This window comes from Oncorhynchus nerka, linkage group LG12 (assembly GCF_034236695.1).
Source record: "Oncorhynchus nerka isolate Pitt River linkage group LG12, Oner_Uvic_2.0, whole genome shotgun sequence".
Classification (NCBI taxonomy): domain Eukaryota; kingdom Metazoa; phylum Chordata; class Actinopteri; order Salmoniformes; family Salmonidae; genus Oncorhynchus; species Oncorhynchus nerka.
In genome coordinates, this window is record NC_088407.1 from 82,364,671 (window position 1) to 82,383,379 (window position 18,709).

Here is an 18,709-nt window from a genome sequence, read left to right on the forward strand (position 1 = left end):
GTCATAATATGTTTGGTAAAGTAACAAAGAAGGTGAAATATTTTGGGTAAATATTCCTGAAAGAGATTATAACTATGTATGGACATATTAGTATGAAAAGATATTATAACTATGTATGGACATATTAGTATGAAAAGGGATTATAACTATGGGGCGAGGAGAGGGACATATTAGTATGAAAAGAGATTATAACTATGTATGGAGATATTAGTATGAAAAGGGATTATAACTATGTATGGACATATAAGTATGAAAAGAGATTATAACTATGTATGGACATATTAGTATGAAAAGAGATTATAACTATGGGGTGAGGAGAGGGACATATTAGTATGAAAAGAGATTATAACTATGGGGCGAGGAGAGGGACATATAAGTATGAAAAGGGATTATAACTATGGGGCGAGGAGAGGGACATATTAGTATGAAAAGAGATTAGAACTATGGGGCGAGGAGAGGGATTTATTAGTATGAAAAGAGATTAGAACTATGGGGCGAGGAGAGGGACATATTAGCATGAAAAGGCTTTTTAATTACCTTTTTTTATATTGTATCATCATACAATATGTGTTATTATACTTCTGTTTATGCTAGATCATATGGGTTTCTCTCAGACCTAAATAAACTATTCCAGGAGAAAGTCAAAGGTTATAGCTTTCTAGGTGGGGGTAACACTACGACATGAATCAAATATTTCCTCTTGCTAGACATACAAAATGTCAGCTCAACTCATTATTCAAAGAAGTGACTTGAACACACGTTTGGGAAGATCATTTTATTGCAAACAATTCATGGGAAAAAAGAGCATGAAAAAAATATAAAAACTAATAGAAAACAATATTAAAATACAAAAGAATTATAATAATCTAATAAAACTAAAGATGACAAAAACACCAAAGTGTCAGTGATTACAAACAGTCTGGCCATTGTCACAAATTAAATGAAATAAAAAATATAAAAATATAAGGATCCTGAAAATATATATACATATATATACAGTAGCTTGCGAAAGAATTCACACCCCTGGAATTTTTCCTATTTTGTTGCCTTATAAACTGAAATTTTGAAATCAATCAATTCACATCACATACCTACCACTTTGAAGATGGAAAATATTTTTTATTGTGAATCAAACAAGAAATAAGACACAAAAATGAAAACTTGAGCGTGCATAACTATTAACCCCCCCAAGTTCAAAACTTTGTAGAGCCACCTTTTGCAGCAATTACAGCTGCAAGTCTCTTGGGATATATCTCTATAAGCTTGGCACATCTAGCCACTGGGATTTTTGCCAATTCTTCAAGGCAAAACTGCTCCAGCTCCTTCAACTTGGATAGGTTCCGCAGGTGTACAGCAATCTTTAAGTCATACTACAGATTCTCATTTGGATTGAGGTCTAGGCTTTGACTAGTCCATTCCAAGACATTTAAATGTTTCCCCTTAAACTACTTAAGGGTTTATTTAGTAGTATGCTTAGGGTCATTGTCCTGCTGGAAGGTGAACCTCCGTCCCAGTCTCAAATCTCTGGAAGACTGAAACAGGTTTCCCTCAAGAATTTCCCTGTATTTAGCGCCATCCATCATTTCCTCAATACTGACCAGTTTCCCAGTCCCTGCCGATGAAAAACATGGTGTTCTAGGGGTAATGTGAGGTGTTAGGTTTGTGCCAGATATAGTGTTTTCCTTGATTGCCAAAAAGCTCAATTTTAGTCTCATCTGACCAAAGCACCTTCTTCCATATGTTTGGGGAGTCTCCCACATGCCTTTTGGCAAACACCAAATGTGTTTGCTTATTTTTTTCTTTAAGCAATGGCTTTTTTTCTGGCCACTCTTCCATAAAACCCAATTCTGTGGCGTGTACAGCTTAAAGTGGTCCTATGGACAGATACTCCAATCTCCGCTGTGGAGCTTTGCAGCTCCTTCAGGGTTATCTTTGGTCTCTTTGTTGCCTCTGATTAATGCCCTCCTTGAATGGTCCATGAGTTTTGGTGGGTGGCCTTCTCTTGGCAGGTTTGTTGTGGTGCCACAATGTTTTAATGTTTTAATACTGGATTTAATGGTGCTCTGTGTGATGTTCAAAGTTTTGGATATTTTTTTATAACCCAACCCTGATCTCTGTACTTCTCCACAACTTTGTCCCTGACCTGTTTGGAGAGCTCCTTGGTCTTCATGGTGTCGCTTGCTTGGTGGTGTTGCAGACTCTGGGGCCTTTCAGAACAGGTGTATATATACTGAGATCATGTGACACTTAGATTGCACACAGATGTACTTTATTTAACTAATTATGTGACTTCTGAAGGTAATTGGTTGCACCAGATCTTAATTAGGTGCTTCATAGCAAAAGGGTTGAAGACATATGCACGCACCACTATTCCGTTTTAAGTGATTTTCTTTCATTTCACTTCATCAATTTGAACTATTTTGTGTATGTCCATTACATGAAATCCAAATAAAAATCTATTTAAATTACAGGTTGTAATGCAACAAAATAGGAAAAACGCCAAGGGGGATGAATACTTTTTCAAGGCACTGTATAACAAAAATATGTAAAACAAATATGAAAAGCGAATGATTTGTCATGAATGTTAGTGTAAAGACTTTTGGGAGATTGTCTGAACTGCGCCTCCGCATCCAACAGCTATAGTCTTCGATTAATATAGCTTCTCTTTAATCTTTTCAAAATATAACTAACACGAAAATAACCAGAGAAGAAGAAGAAAGCATTGGTACAATTAAGATCGGCCATCTTGTATTTGATTGACACTTAGAGCTCTAATTGCAGATGTTTCTATCTTAACATAGTGTTCTCCTTTCTTTACTAAATGTGTATTCTAAATGCTTCAAAGTCTTTCTTCACGTTAGTTAATAGTTATAGATGTTTCTTCATGAAATACACTGATAAACCATATGATCAGTCTGTACAATATAATTACAAAAAAATTACAACTTAGATGGTATGTACAATAGCTAGTACCTACAAAGTACAACGGCCATAATGTAATAAAATATGTAAACAAATGTGTTTGTTTGACACAGTTTTGACTGTGACAGATAGAATTCACACTTTTCACGTTAGATTTATTTCTGTATAGACATTTTTAACAGTGTTATAGTACTGCATTCTGTCCTCGATGGGACAGCTCCATAGAAAATAGAACAAGAGGTGATTAACCAACACACAGAGGCCTGCAAAAGACACAACCAGCACGACTGCAAACCAACAGACCCTTTTATCTTTAGGGATACTCGTATTTTCATTGTTGACGTTTTTAGGGAATAAAATCAAAAGAGTTGTGGTGTCTTGATGATGACGAAGTATAAAGTTTGGCCTTTAGAGAGAAAAGGACTGTTCAAGCTAAGTTTATATATTGTACTGTACTGTACAATATACTGTACTGGTATGTATTGTACTGTCGTGGTATATTGTGCTCTAGTGGTATATTGTACTGTACTGTACAGTTTTGGTAGAATGGATTACATGCATTACAATCAGTTGCTTTTAACCGAGACAAGAACAAGCAACCACTTCTCGCCAGGACCACACGTCAGTGTCACTCTGTCCTTCTGTCACACAACGAGAGTAATCATGTTGAGATCAGAGGACAGACAACAGAGCTCTGAGATCTGAAGAGATCCTAAGAGATCTTTCCTCAGCTCACTTGTTGTCATTTGATACATAGAGTAGTAGATCTTTTTTGTTGTTGTTGCGTAGACACCACACTTTTATAATCCCGAAACCATACACACAATAAAAAATGTACGATATCTTTAAACAGCAGTAGTCCATTTTTTTCCCATTGACTTTACAATGATCCTTTTTATCCTGAACCACTCTTGTTAAAGCACTACATGTTGCTTACATGCTGAAGACGGTCAAGATTAACGAACATCTTTCATTTTGTACAGGTTTACAAAAACAAACCACATTTTCTTTTTTTTACGCCAAGGATCACATAGTTCTAAAAGTCCCATAGGATGATGATGCAGTCGCTGTGAAGTAGTTGGACACGAACTCGGCAGAAGAGGAAGGCCTCTAAAGATGCTATTATCCTTCTCTGTATGCTTACAATAGTAAGTCTTCTTCATATTACTACACATAGTCATAGTTCAACCACTCTACACAGCATCAAGTAACGGTTCTAGTTTATACCATGTTTTGTCATCGCAGCTCCTTAGAAGGTAACTGTTAATTAAATACACTTCTATATTTCTCTATACCTGAATTTCTCTTCCTCTCTCTTTTCATCTCTCAATGTCCGTCACTCAAACGTAATACTCCTTGTCCTTGTTTTTCTGTTTTCCTTTGACAGCTTTCGAGCTTTGCTGTTTGTCCTTCACGGCGGCTCCGTTGCTCTGCGTTGCCGAGTTGGTGATGTAATTCCTGCTCTCGTCCACCTGGTAGGAACCCTCGTCCCTGTTCCTGTACTTATACATGGCGTACAGGAGGATGACGATGCACAGGGCTGCGGCAGCCACTATCCCCACGACCATCCCGATGGTGCTGCTAGACTGGCGGGACACTTCCGGGGCTCCCGGGACTCTGTTGATGACGGGCTGGGTGGGCAGGGCTGTGGGTACAGTATGGAACATGGGGGAGGTTATTACAGGAGCCCTCTGCTTGGTACTGTCTACCTCATAGGGTAGGGTGGGCAACGGGAGCAACACTATGTCTGGCTGGGGTTTTAGCTCGCGGTTATTCATTTTGCCGGCAGGCAGCTTGGCGGGTGATGTGTGGTGCAGGGCTGCGGTGGAGGTGTAGCGGCTCTGGTCGGGTGCTACTGGCAGCACGGCGGTAGTGGTAGTCCTACCGCGGTCTGAGGATGGTTTGTTAGGTCTAAAGTCCTTGGTTTCCCACTTGGGCTGGTGAGCTTTGTAGCCACCTTCAAAAGCCGACGTGGACATGGTCTTATCTGTTACCAAGGAGAAGGTGGCGTAAAGCTCTTCATCATCAGTAGGAGGCAGGTTAGAGTCGAAATCATACCCAGATATCACCAAGACATCATCATCATCACAATCATCACAATCATCGCTGCCTCGGTCCGACAAGCAAGGTACCCCGCCCTCAGTGGCCTTGGACAGGGACTCTTTGGTGGTTTCAATTATGGTGAGGGGTGGGCAGAGGGTTGGGAGGGGGATGGACGGGGGTAACACTAATTGGTCCTCTAAGAGTACAGGGATGACTAATTCACCTCCTAGACGTAGAGACAGACAAAATACATGTTAGAGAGAAGTAAGGACATCTTGGCAACCATACACATTTATCTAGCTATCACATTCACCCAGAATGGACAAGAGGGCAAATAAAAGCACAACATGATACTGTACAAAACAAAACATGCACACACACCGTACCTACATAACACAGCTTTAAATAGGAATAAGCATGCCAGAAAACAGAACAAAAGGCAAAGTTAAAAAGGATCAAAAGGCTACAGGAGGTGTGAGGGTGAGCCAGTAGCTGATGTGTAATAACGGTATCCCTATTTGAAAACGGAAAACAAGCAGCACAGTGGCTTAAACCTGGATGTATTTATAATTCTACAATATGATATGTGTGACGGACATAAGTCCTAACTGGCTAGATTACCATACAGGGTAAGTAACCCCCATGGAAGGATCTGGAAAGATCTGGCTCCCCAGTCGACCCCAGCCTCTATCCTTTTGAATGGCTTCCATAATGACAGGATTTCATAGGGCAGATCAATGACGGCTGAATGTTCACTCTCTGATCACCTTTCTGTGTCATGTACCCTTGGGTGCTTTATGTCCGGTGTCTGTCATTCTGGAGGGGGTGTCTATCATTCTGGAGGTGGTGTCTATCATTCTGGAGGTGGTGTCTATCATTCTGGAGGTGGTGTCTATCATTCTGGAGGTGGTGTCTGTTTCATTCTGGAGGTGGTGTCTGTCATTCTGGAGGGGGTGTCTGTATCATTCTGGAGGTGGTGTCTATCATTCTGGAGGTGGTGTCTATCATTCTGGAGGTGGTGTCTGTTTCACTCTGGAGGTGGTGTCTATCACTCTGGAGGTGGTGTCTGTATCATTTTGGAAAGGGTGTCTGCATCATTCTGGAGGGGATGTCTGCATCACTCTGGGGGGTGGGTGTCTGTGTCATTCTGGTGCGGGTGTCTGTATCATTCTGGGGGGTCTGTGTCATTCTGGAGGGTGTCTATATCTTTCTGGAAGGGGTGTCTGTATCATGCTGGAGGTGGTGTCTGTATCATGCTGGAGGTGGTGTCTGTATCATGCTGGAGGTGGTGTCTGTATCATTCTGGAGGGGGTGTCTGTGTCATTCTGGAGGGGGTGTCTGTATTATTCTGGAGGGGTGTCTGTATCATTCTGGAGGGAGTGTCTGTGTCATTCTGGAGGGGGTCTGTATCATTCTGGAGGGGGTGTCAGTATCATTCTGGAGGGGGTGTCTGTATCATTCTGGATGGAGTGTCTGTATCATTCTGGGGGTCTGCATCATTGTGGAGGGGTCTGTATCATTCTGGGGGGTGTCTATCATTCTGGAGCGGGTGTCTGTATTATTCTGGAGGGGTGTCTGTATCATTCTGGAGGGAGTGTCTGTGTCATTCTGGAGGGGTCTGTATCATTCTGGAGGGGTGTCAGTATCATTCTGGAGGGGGTGTCTGTATCATTCTGGATGGAGTGTCTGTATCATTCTGGGGGTCTGCATCATTGTGGAGGGGGTCTGTATCATTCTGGGGGTGGTGTCTATCATTCTGGAGGGAGTCTGTATCATTCTGGAGGGGTCTGTATCATTCTGGAGGGGGTGTCTGTGTCATTCTGGAGGGGTGTCTGTATTATTCTGGAGGGGCTGTCTGTATCCTTCTGGAGGGGGTGTCTGTATCATTCTGGAGGGGGTGTCTGTATCATTCTGGAGGGAGTGTCTGTGTCATTCTGGAGGGGTTCTGTATCATTCTGGAGGGGGTGTCAGTATCATTCTGGAGGGGGTGTCTGTATCATTCTGGAGGGAGTGTCTGTATCATTCTGGAGGGAGTGTCTGTGTCATTCTGGAGGGGGTCTGTATCATTCTGGATGGGGTGTCTGTATTATTCTGGAGGGGGTGTCTGTATTATTCTGGAGGGGTTGTATGTATCATTCTGGAGGGGGTGTCTGTATCATTCTGGAGGGGTTGTCTGTATCATACCTGTGTGAGTATTTGGGTGTATTTGCGATGTAACCATGTGATCAACAATATGATGTAGTGTATCATGAATCACTGGGGGCTTTCATAACCAAGATACACTTGCACAATTCAATTCAAGAGCTTGTTATTCAATTAAAATCCTTTTTTCACCCCACCCCTAAAGGGTGCCTTTAGTGAAAATGATACCAAAATAATTTAGCCTGCACTTTAAATTAAATAAGGCACTTTATCGTTTCTGAAAAGTCAACAAATGCCTTGTGAGTATCTACATTGAATAATTAACAAACAACAGGTTCTTTCATATGCCCACTAATTAACTGTAAGTAATCAGTGAATGTAAACAAATAACTATCCGGGCGGATCTCCTTGCACTTCAAAGCGCATTATTCTAACTATAAAGCAAGCCACGCAATACACAATTCTACCAGCAACATTGTTTTCCATCTTCAAACAAAGTATTTCATTAAAAACCTAAGAAAACAATGCAAGAGCAATGAAGAGCTTTTGTAGTCATTAGAGCTGCACTGGGAACCAACAGGTTGAAATTAGACTTGCAAATCCACACATGTTGTCAGCACTTGGTTCATTTTAGAGGAGAATGACGATACATAATGTGCATTAATGTGTTTGTGTGTGTGAGTGTGTGTGTATGTGGAGGCCAACATACTGTATGAAGTAACAAATACCCATTGTTTTCTAAAGGATAAAAACAATTTTGGGAGGATTGGATACAGTGGTATCCAATCACATGCTGAGTTTGGTGTAGTGTTAAAAGTTGAGTGTAGGTATGGTCTGTTTCTCAAAAGGGAAATGATGAACATTCAGGTTGTCATGGCAGCTGCCAAATCCCACTGCCATCAAGGTCTGTGTATACAGTAAATTTGCATGCAAATTTCAAATGATTAAAAAAAAGAATTTAAATCAAGGCAAACATACGAAAGTAAGAGAACAGTTGGATCTAATACATTAAGATTAGCTACATGTTGTACAAAGCAAACGTATTTTATTTTATTTTTAACTCTAAACATCATAACAGCCCACTAAAACATTATTCAAGGAAGAAACCACATAGTCTTTGTCAACTTACATCAACAATCACCGCATGATTTTGGCATGAAAAAAAAAAGAGTTTACAAAAGAAAGCTGTGTGAGAATATTCTTGGCTCAGTATAGTTTTGATCAAAAATAATTCAGCAATTGGACATCTTGTTAATTTCTTTCTTTAGATGTGATGGTGCAGCGAGGGAACAACACTTACATCCACACCATATAACATGAAAAATAAACGGCAACATGAATACTATTTTTTTCTTTTGGTAAGTAATCCAGTTTTTTCAAAAGAAAACTGTACATCTGTACATTTTCGCATTGACTTCTCAATAAATATGTACTTTCTGTTCATTTGAAGTTTTTTATTAGTTTGTATTTGTTCCTTAATTTAGAATGGATGGATGACTGTCCAAGGGGGAGGGGCCTATGAACATACTACAGAGGAGATGAGGATGATGAGGGTGATAGTGTAAGTCAGTTGCCATGTCCATGTAAAGGCAGTACGAGGAAGTCGGGCGGCGTTAGAGCTTTTGGCTGTAAGGAAGGGATGGGGACATACAACCAGTGAGCTTATGCACACATGCCCATCTACAGAGAATCACAGAACTCTACTAACACTGACAGTCTGACAAACCCTGAACTGCACCTTCTTAGCCATGCAGTTTTTTTTTTTTTTTACGTAATCAATCATTCATTCAATTTAAAAAAAAAGTTGAATTGTTTTTTCAAAATTGCTCTTTAAAAATGTGAAAAACCAAAAGGACCATTATATGGATCTGGCACCACTTCACCAAATGTTGTGTCAACTGAAATGGACTGGTTTTAACAAAATGGAGGATAACATGATGTTTTTGTTTTTATATTATAAGCAGTGGTCTAAAGCACACAGTCCATTCGCTGAAGTAGTTCCAAATCTCCCAAAATAAGATGAACATTTAAATTATTCTATAAAATTATAAAAAAATGTGATTCCAAAAACTCACATCTGATTCAAAGTGGTCAAAACTAATGTTTACCATAACAAAGTAGCAAAGTAAACTAAATAATTCCCCTCCCAAAAAATCATATTCATAATAAAAATGTAATTTATCAATTTGAACATCGACACAAAAATATGTATAAAATATGATAAACTATCAAAATATAAATGTCCATATAAAATGAGAGAACAAAGCCACTTCAATTTGTACACACTACAACCAGAGGCTATAAAACAGACAGTCGGGAGGAGCAGTCAGGTGACGACATTCCCTCGGTCATTGGCATTGGATGACAAATAGATCTGTTTATGTTAGTCTTAAGACATGGACCCGGCGTGCAGTCTGGGTGTAGGTCAGAGAGGAGAACATACTGGCTGAGAATGGGTTAATTAAGCAATAAGGCCCGAGGAGGTGTGGTATATGGCCAGTATACCACAGCTAAGGGCTGTTCTCAGGCACAACACATCTTAGGCCCTTAGCCGTGGTATATTGTCCATATATCACAAACCCTTGAGGTGCCTTATTGCTATTATAAACTGGTTACTAATGTAATTCGAGCACTAAGAAATAAGTGTTTTGTCAAACCCGTGGTATACGGTCTGATATACCACCGGTGCAAGCCAATCAGCATTCAGGGCTCAAAGCACCCAGTTTATAATATTTTTTTGGTTGTACTGCAAGATGTTGATGCATGCTTGGAGTAAGTTGCTTTTAGGGAAAGTCAAAAGAACATACGGCATGCCGGTGTCAGATAAAGTAAGACATCGACCGTTGAGTAAGGTTAGAGAAGTGCAGGGGTGCAGTTCAACCAAGGGCTGTAGCAGTATAAGAATGACATGGACCCATAATGATGTATTCTACAGTAACAGATGGAAAGAGAAGTCATTACTAGGTAACCTAGTGGTTAGAGCATAGGGCCAGTAACTGAAATGTTGCTGGATCAAATCCATGAATTGACAAGGTAAAAAAATCTGTCTTTTCTGCCCCTGAACAAGGCAGTTAACCCACTGTTCCTAAACCAGTTAACCCACTGTTCCTAGACCAGTTAACCCACTGTTCCTAGACTAGTTAACCCACTGTTCCTAGACTAGTTAACCCACTGTTCCTAGACCAGTTAACCCACTGTTCCTAGACCAGTTAACCCACTGTTCCTAGACCAGTTAACCCACTGTTCCTAGGTCAGTTAACCCACTGTTCCTAGACCAGTTAACCCACTGTTCATAGACCAGTTAACCCACTGTTCCTAGACCAGTTAACCCACTGTTCATAGACCAGTTAACCCACTGTTCCTAGACCAGTTAACCCACTGTTCCTAGACCAGTTAACCCACTGTTCCTAGACCAGTTAACCCACTGTTCCTAGACCAGTTAAACCACTGTTCCTATTCCAGTTAACCCACTGTTCCTAGACCAGTTAACCCACTGTTCCTAGACCAGTTAACCCACTGTTCCTAGACCAGTTAACCCACTGTTCCTAGACCTGTTAACCCACTGTTCCTAGACCAGTTAACCCACTGTTCCTAGACCAGTTAACCCACAGCTCCCGGGTAGGTGGTCATTGAAAATAAGAATTTCTTCTTAACGGACTTGCCAAGTTAAATTTAACAAAAATAAACATTCAAGATAAAGCTTGATTCCCACAGCCCTTTAGTTTCACAGCTAGACAGCAACAGACAGAGGAATTCCACAAGAAGATATGAAACTCTTTGTTGTATTTTTTCTGAAGTTAAACGCAGACAAAATGTATCTGATAAACACTGAGGATCTCACTAACAAGATATTTATTTTGTTATTATCGGTAATTTCACCAGAAGCTTAACTTCATTTTGAGGGTGTTCTGACACATTTCATCATGTCAATGTCACTCAGCTACAGAGGTGTGGACAGCTACAAAGGTGTGGACAGCTACAGAGATGTGGACAGCTACAGAGGTGTGGACAGCTACAGAGGTGTGGACAGCTACAAAGGTGTGGACAGCTACAGAGATGTGGACAGCTACAGAGGTGTGGACAGCTACAGAGGTGTGGACAGCTACAAAGGTGTGGACAGCTACAGAGATGTGGACAGCTACAGAGGTGTGGACAGCTACAGAGGTGTGGACAGCTACAGAGGTGTGGAAAACTACAGAGGTGTGTACGGCGAGATATTATTCTTGTGGATGCAAATCATCGCATCATAAAATTGTGCAATGTCAAATGGAACATTAATATTGGCATGAGGGTAAACAATCCTTCCCTGAGTGAGATAGTAGCTAGCGAATGTCTGAGAAGCACTCGGAAGACAGATACAGGAGCTCTTATCTTGTAAAAACAGACAGCACTGCAGAGAGTGGAGGAGGCAGAGGACACTGACAGATTTCACCCATAACCAGAGTGTGAATTACACCATGACATTCAGGGGGTGTCTCTATTGAATGCAACTTATTTTCATTGGCCTAATAAAGACGTTATTTAAACGGTAATAAGGTATTTCCTTTTGTTGTGGCATGAACACAACCATTTATGATATTTTCATCTGATTGTCAAACAAATATCTTCAAAAAGAAGGCATGGTCGTCCACTCCAAAAGAATCGCAGCATCCAAACTGCATGTATACTCGTGCCATGTGATGAATTGAAATAGAAATGACAAAACACCAAAAAAGTGTGTCTAATGACATTCAGCGATTGTCATCGAATAGCCCGACATTAATTGATGTGTCTTGCCAAAAAATGTACCTTTTTTTGTTGGCTGAAAAGTCGGGACACCTGAAATAGGACTGAAACTGTCCCTGGAAAAACAGAATGGTCACCCTGACACACATGGTGATTTTACTAGATTAGGCTACAATGTGTATTACGATGAACTTGAAATAGCTGGTAGCCAGTGATGTAGTGTTATAAATAAATAAGTGGTTGACGGTCGTGGTAAAAAAGCTTTAAAGATGGTTTTACCCTCCACTACGCCTCTACACTACTGCCAGTAGTCTACCCTCTCAGCCAAGGCTATTTTAAACACATCAACATACGCAGAACAGGTAGCTTACATTCAATATAATACATGAGCTGAATCAAATGAGTCTTCACAAATCATGTGACCTACAACACCATCTTTCCTTACATTAATGACATTTATGACAGTGTTATTTGTCATTATTAAGCATTTCACATTTAGAATTAAAACATTGAACTTCAACCCTGTATGAATCATGGACCTTGGAAGTTTTGGAAATGGACTGTAGCCCAGGTGTAAACAGGCCTAGGTAACATTTCATTAGGTTTTGCAGTGAAAACAGTTCTCAAGGGCACAAAAAAATATACAAATATAAACGCGACTTGCAACCATTTTAAAGATTTTACTGAGTTAAAGTTCATATCAGTAAAACTGTCAATTTAAATATATTCATTAGGCCCTAATCTATGGATGTCACATGACTGGCTCAGCTATGGGTAGGCCTGGAAGGGCATAGGTCCACCCACTTGGGAGTCAGGCCTATAAAACGCTCTTTAACAGGAATTTAAACAAGTTTGTGCACACGATTTGAGAGAAAAAAGCTTTTGTGTATGGAACAGTTATTTTATTTCAACTCATGAAACAGGTGACCAGCACTTTACAAGTTATATTTTTGTTCAGTGTAATATAGCCTTATGCCATTGTAAAATTCGAAAGCTTCTAACCGAAAGAGTGAACTATAGTCCTACTGTCATTAACCTATACTTGTTGAATGGATTGGATGCACATTGATGTCTAGCTGTAAGCTAGTTGTCTAGTGATATTTTTTGACCATCATCAACTGATCCAAGAAAGAAAACATATATTGATATAAATTAATGAAGATCTATAAATGATTCTACTACTTCTGGTCATGGAGAACACCATTACCCACTGTGCACCTGAAAAACAACTCAATGAGCACTAAACAGCTGACTGACTTAAGCAAACAATGATAAATCATGGGATAAATCTAATGAATTTATTATAAAGGCAAACAAATGGTGAAAATGAGGAAGTACAAAGGAACATCTATGCGTAAAGGAGCAGAAGTTTCAGCATTACTGGATGGACAGCAAAGTGGCAGAGAAATATAGAGTTTAAACCATGACAGCGACGTGGGGTTATTGGTTTCAGTAGAAGATTTTATTTTCACATTTATCACTGTAAAAAATATTCACCACTGCATTTGAAACAAATGGGAGCATGGTTAAATTAGGATTATTTAGAGACTCCCTAAAGTTGAATTTTGTTGCATTTATGGGAACTAACGTCTCATTCAGGGGACCTGAGCCCCCCCAATGGCTATCTGTAATTCACACCATGCCCATAACAGTGTGTCTGAAGCTGGTTTTGTATTGCTTTCTTCTCTTGTATAGTGCAGAGAAAAGCTATGTTTTGATATTCTACTTGGGAGGAGAACCATATAGAAGAGCATATGTTGCAAGTATTTTGGGGATAAATAAATATGCTTCCTGATTTATAACAATAAATGATTGTCTGGTCTTCACTGACTGCCATCTGAGAGTTGAGGGTTCACCTCCGTGTCTAACAGATGTAGCACTACTGCAACCCCCTAGCAGAGCCTGAGGAGTCCTGATCCACCTCTCTAGCACCTCGGTGAGCTAGGCCACGGCCAGGGACGTGTATCCTCTGCTCCATGTCTTTCACCAGGGATTTACTACCTGCCTGGGAAACACTTTATTTGGATAGTCCTTCTGTAGATGATCGACAGACTATCAGTAACATTTCAACTCTCTACCAACCCTAACCCTAGCCCTAACCTTAACCCAGACTATCAGTAACATTTCAACTCTCTACCAACCCTAACCCTAGCCCTAACCTTAACCCAGACTATCAGTAACATTTCAACTCTCTACCAACCCTAACCTTAACCCAGACTATCAGTAACATTTCAACTCTCTACCAACCCTAACCCTAGCCCTAACCTTAACCCAGACTATCAGTAACATTTCAACTCTCTACCAACCCTAACCCTAGCCCTAACCTTAACCCAGACTATCAGTAACATTTCAACTCTCTACCAACCCTAACCCTAGCCCTGACCTTAACCCAGACTATCAGTAACATTTCAACTCTCTACCAACCCTAACCCTAGCCCTAACCTTAACCCAGACTATCAGTAACATTTCAACTCTCTACCAACCCTAACCCTAGCCCTAACCTTAACCCAGACTATCAGTAACATTTCAACTCTCTACCAACCCTAACCCTAGCCCTAACCTTAACCCAGACTATCAGTAACATTTCAACTCTCTACCAACCCTAACCCTAGCCCTAACCTTAACCCAGACTATCAGTAACATTTCAACTCTCTACCAACCCTAACCCTAGCCCTAACCTTAACCCAGACTATCAGTAACATTTCAACTCTCTACCAACCCTAACCCTAGCCCTAACCTTAACCCAGACTATCAGTAACATTTCAACTCTCTACCAACCCTAACCTTAACCCAGACTATCAGTAACATTTCAACTACCAACCCTAACCAACCCTAACAGACTATCAGTAACATTTCAACTCTCTACCAACCCTAACCCTAGCCCTAACCTTAACCCAGACTATCAGTAACATTTCAACTCTCTACCAACCCTAACCCTAGCCCTAACCTTAACCCAGACTATCAGTAACATTTCAACTCTCTACCAACCCTAACCCTAGCCCTGACCTTAACCCAGACTATCAGTAACATTTCAACTCTCTACCAACCCTAACCCTAGCCCTAACCTTAACCCAGACTATCAGTAACATTTCAACTCTCTACCAACCCTAACCCTAGCCCTAACCTTAACCCAGACTATCAGTAACATTTCAACTCTCTACCAACCCTAACCCTAGCCCTAACCTTAACCCAGACTATCAGTAACATTTCAACTCTCTACCAAGCCTAACCCTAGCCCTAACCTTAACCCAGACTATCAGTAACATTTCAACTCTCTACCAACCCTAACCCTAGCCCTAACCTTAACCCAGACTATCAGTAACATTTCAACTCTCTACCAACCCTAACCCTAGCCCTAACCTTAACCCAGACTATCGGTAACATTTCAACTATCTACCAACCCTAGCCCTAACCCTAGCCCTAACCTTAACCGTTATCCAAACCCTAAACGTAGCCCTAGCCCTAACCTTAACCGTTATCCTAACCCTAAACGTAACCCTAGCCCTAACCCTAGCCCTAACCTTAACCGTTATCTGAACCCTAAACGTAACCCTAGCCTTAACCTTAACCGTTATCCTAACCCTAAACGTAACCCTAGCCCTAACCTTAACCGTTATCTGAACCCTAAACGTAACCCTAGCCTTAACCTTAACCGTTATCCTAACCCTAAACGTAGCCCTAGCCCTAACCTTAACCGTTATCTGAACCCTAAACGTAACCCTAGCCCTAACCTTAACCGTTATCTGAACCCTAAACGTAACCCTAGCCTTAACCTTAACCGTTATCCTAAACCTAAACGTAACCCTAGCCTTAACCTTAACCGTTATCCGAACCCTAAACGTAGCCCTAGCCCTAACCTTAACCGTTACCCAAACCCTAAACGTAACCCTAGCCCTAACCTTAACCGTTATCCTAACCCTAAACGTAGCCCTAGCCCTAACCCTAACCTTAACTGTTATCCTAACCCTAAACGTAACCCTAGCCCTAACCTTAACCGTTATCCTAACCGTAAACGTAACCCTAGCCTTAACCTTAACCGTTATCCTAACCCTAAACGTAACCCTAGCCCTAACCCTAGCCCTAACCTTAACCGTTATCCTAACCCTAAACGTAACCCTAGCCCTAACCTTAACCGTTATCTGAACCCTAAACGTAACCCTAGCCTTAACCTTAACCATTATCCTAACCCTAAACGTAACCCTAGCCCTAACCCTAGCCCTAACCTTAACCTTAACCGTTATCCTAACCCTAAACGTAACCCTAGCCCTAACCTTAACCGTTATCCTAACCCTAAACGTAGCCCTAGCCCTAACCTTAACCGTTATCCAAACCCTAAACGTAACCCTAGCCTTAACCTTAACCGTTATCCTAACCCTAAACGTAACCCTAGCCCTAACCTTAACCGTTATCCTAACCCTAAATGTAACCCTAGCCCTAACCTTAACCGTTATCCTAACCCTAAACGTAGCCCTAGCCCTAACCTTAACCGTTATCCAAACCCTAAACGTAACCCTAGCCCTAACCCTAGCCCTAACCTTAACCGTTATCCTAACCCTAAATGTAACCCTAGCCCTAACCTTAATCGTTATCCTAACCCTAAACGTAGCCCTAGCCCTAACCTTAACCGTTATCCAAACCCTAAACGTAACCCTAGCCCTAACCCTAACCTTAACCGTTATCTGATCCCTAAACGTAACCCTAGCCTTAACCTTAACCGTTATCCTAACCCTAAACGTAGCCCTAGCCCTAACCTTAACCGTTATCTGAACCCTAAACGTAGCCCTAGCCCTAACCTTAACCGTTATCTGATCCCTAAACGTAGCCCTAGCCTTAACCTTAACCGTTATCTGAACCCTAAACGTAACCCTAGCCCTAACCTTAACCGTTATCTGAACCCTAAACGTAACCCTAGCCCTAACCTTAACCGTTATCTGAACCCTAAACGTAACCCTAGCCTTAACCTTAACCGTTATCTGAACCCTAAACGTAACCCTAGCCTTAACCTTAACCGTTATCCTAACCCTAAACGTAACCCTAGCCCTAACCTTAACCGTTATCCAAACCCTAAACGTAACCCTAGCCCTAACCCTAACCTTAACCGTTATCCTAACCCTAAACGTAACCCTAGCCCTAACCTTAACCGTTATCCAAACCCTAAACGTAACCTTAGCCCTAACCCTAACCTTAACCGTTATCCAAACCCTACACGTAACCTTAGCCCTAGCCCTAACCTTAACCGTTATCCAAACCCTAACCGTAACCTTAGCCCTAACCCTAGCCCTAACCTTAACCGTTATCTGAACCCTAAACGTAACCCTAGCCCTAACCTTAACCGTTATCCAAACCCTAAACGTAATCTTAGCCCTAACCCTAGCCCTAACCGTTATCCTAACCCTAAACGTAGCCCTAGCCCTAACCTTAACCGTTATCCTAACCCTAAACGTAGCCCTAGCCCTAACCTTAACCGTTATCCTAACCCTAAACGTAACCCTAGCCCTAACCTTAACCGTTATCCAAACCCTAAACATAACCTTAGCCTTAACCTTAACCTTAACCTGGGGCTGGCCAGCCATATAGATCATTGAAACGTGACGCCTGTCACGTCTTCTCCAGCTCCTCCTCTCTGGCGCTTGTTGTCACCAGTTTACTCATTATTACACACATCTGTCATCATTGTTACACGCACCTGCGCCTCATGAGACTCACCTGGACTCCATCACCTTCCTGATTACCTCCCCGATATCTGTCACTCTCTTTGGTTCTTTCCTCAGGTGTTGTTGTTTCTGTTTATATTTTTCATGTCTGTACGCTACTCGCGTTTCTTGTTTTGGTCCATGCTCGTTTCTTCATTAAATTCACTCCCTGTACTTGCTTCCCGATTATTAACGTACACGTTATCCTGCCGTAACGCGCTAGATCCTCTCACTACAAAGAGAATACTGAGACAGTGACTGGCTCTGAAGAATCAAAAGGATCATTGTGAGGTTCAAAAATACAAATTCCACTGTATGTTTTACAAAAAAAATTCTCTTCAATCTTATACAAAGACTATGCTAATGATGTCTACTTACCTTCGTGCTAATATGCATAATGTATAAGAATTCAGAGGCTATGAAAATCTCATGAAGACTGGTTATTTGAAGTGGATAAGTAGAGGTTTTGATAAAAATGACAGTGGCTTTTAATTGTGATTTAGCCATTAGTTGATTATGTGTAATTACCCTGTTCACAGTGATGATGAAGGGTCATTCAGGTGATTTTACTCTCCCTGACTGACATGACACTCACAATCTAGAATCAAAAACATAGAACCAGAACCCTGATCTGTTTCACCTGTCCTTGTGATTGTCTCCACCCCCTCCAGGTGTCGCTGATCTTCCCCAGTGTATTTATCCCTGTGTTTCCTGTCTCTCTGTGCCAGTTCGTCTTGTATGTTTCCAAGTCAACCAGCGGTTTTCCCGTTCTCCTGCTTTTTGTATTCTCCTTTTTCTAGTCCTCCCGGTTTTTGACCCTTGCCTGTTTCTGGACTTTGTACCACCTGCCTGCCTGACCATTCTGCCTGCCTTGACCATGAGCCTGTCTGCCACTCTGTCCCTCCTGGACTCTGAACTGGTTATCACCTTTTTGGCTGTCCACGACCATTCTCTTACCTACCCCTTTGGATTAATAAACATTGTAAGACTCCAACCATCTGCCTCCTGTGTCTACATTTGGGTCTCGCCTTGTGCCTTGATATGTAAGAGTGGAAGTGTTGTAAATTCCAAAGTTACTCCAATCTCTTCTCCTATTACTAACACCTTCCTAATATTGAGCTTTGCCCTCAATTCGTCGGGGCATGGACTCTACAAGCTGTTGATAGCGTTTCACAGGGATGCTG

General features: G+C 41.3%; 1 protein-coding gene across 1 annotated transcript in view; it reads right to left on the reverse strand.

The window, feature by feature from the left end:
* Window positions 1–769: 769 nt before the first annotated feature.
* The window catches only part of LOC115118574 (neurexin-3a-like), an 824,201-nt gene continuing 806,261 nt past the window's right edge, over window positions 770–18,709 (reverse strand). Inside the window, exon 26 of the mRNA XM_065025866.1 lies at window positions 770–5,188. Coding sequence (XP_064881938.1) covers window positions 4,263–5,188 — 926 coding nt within the window. The 3' untranslated portion in view covers window positions 770–4,262. The remainder of the gene's footprint in view (window positions 5,189–18,709) is intronic.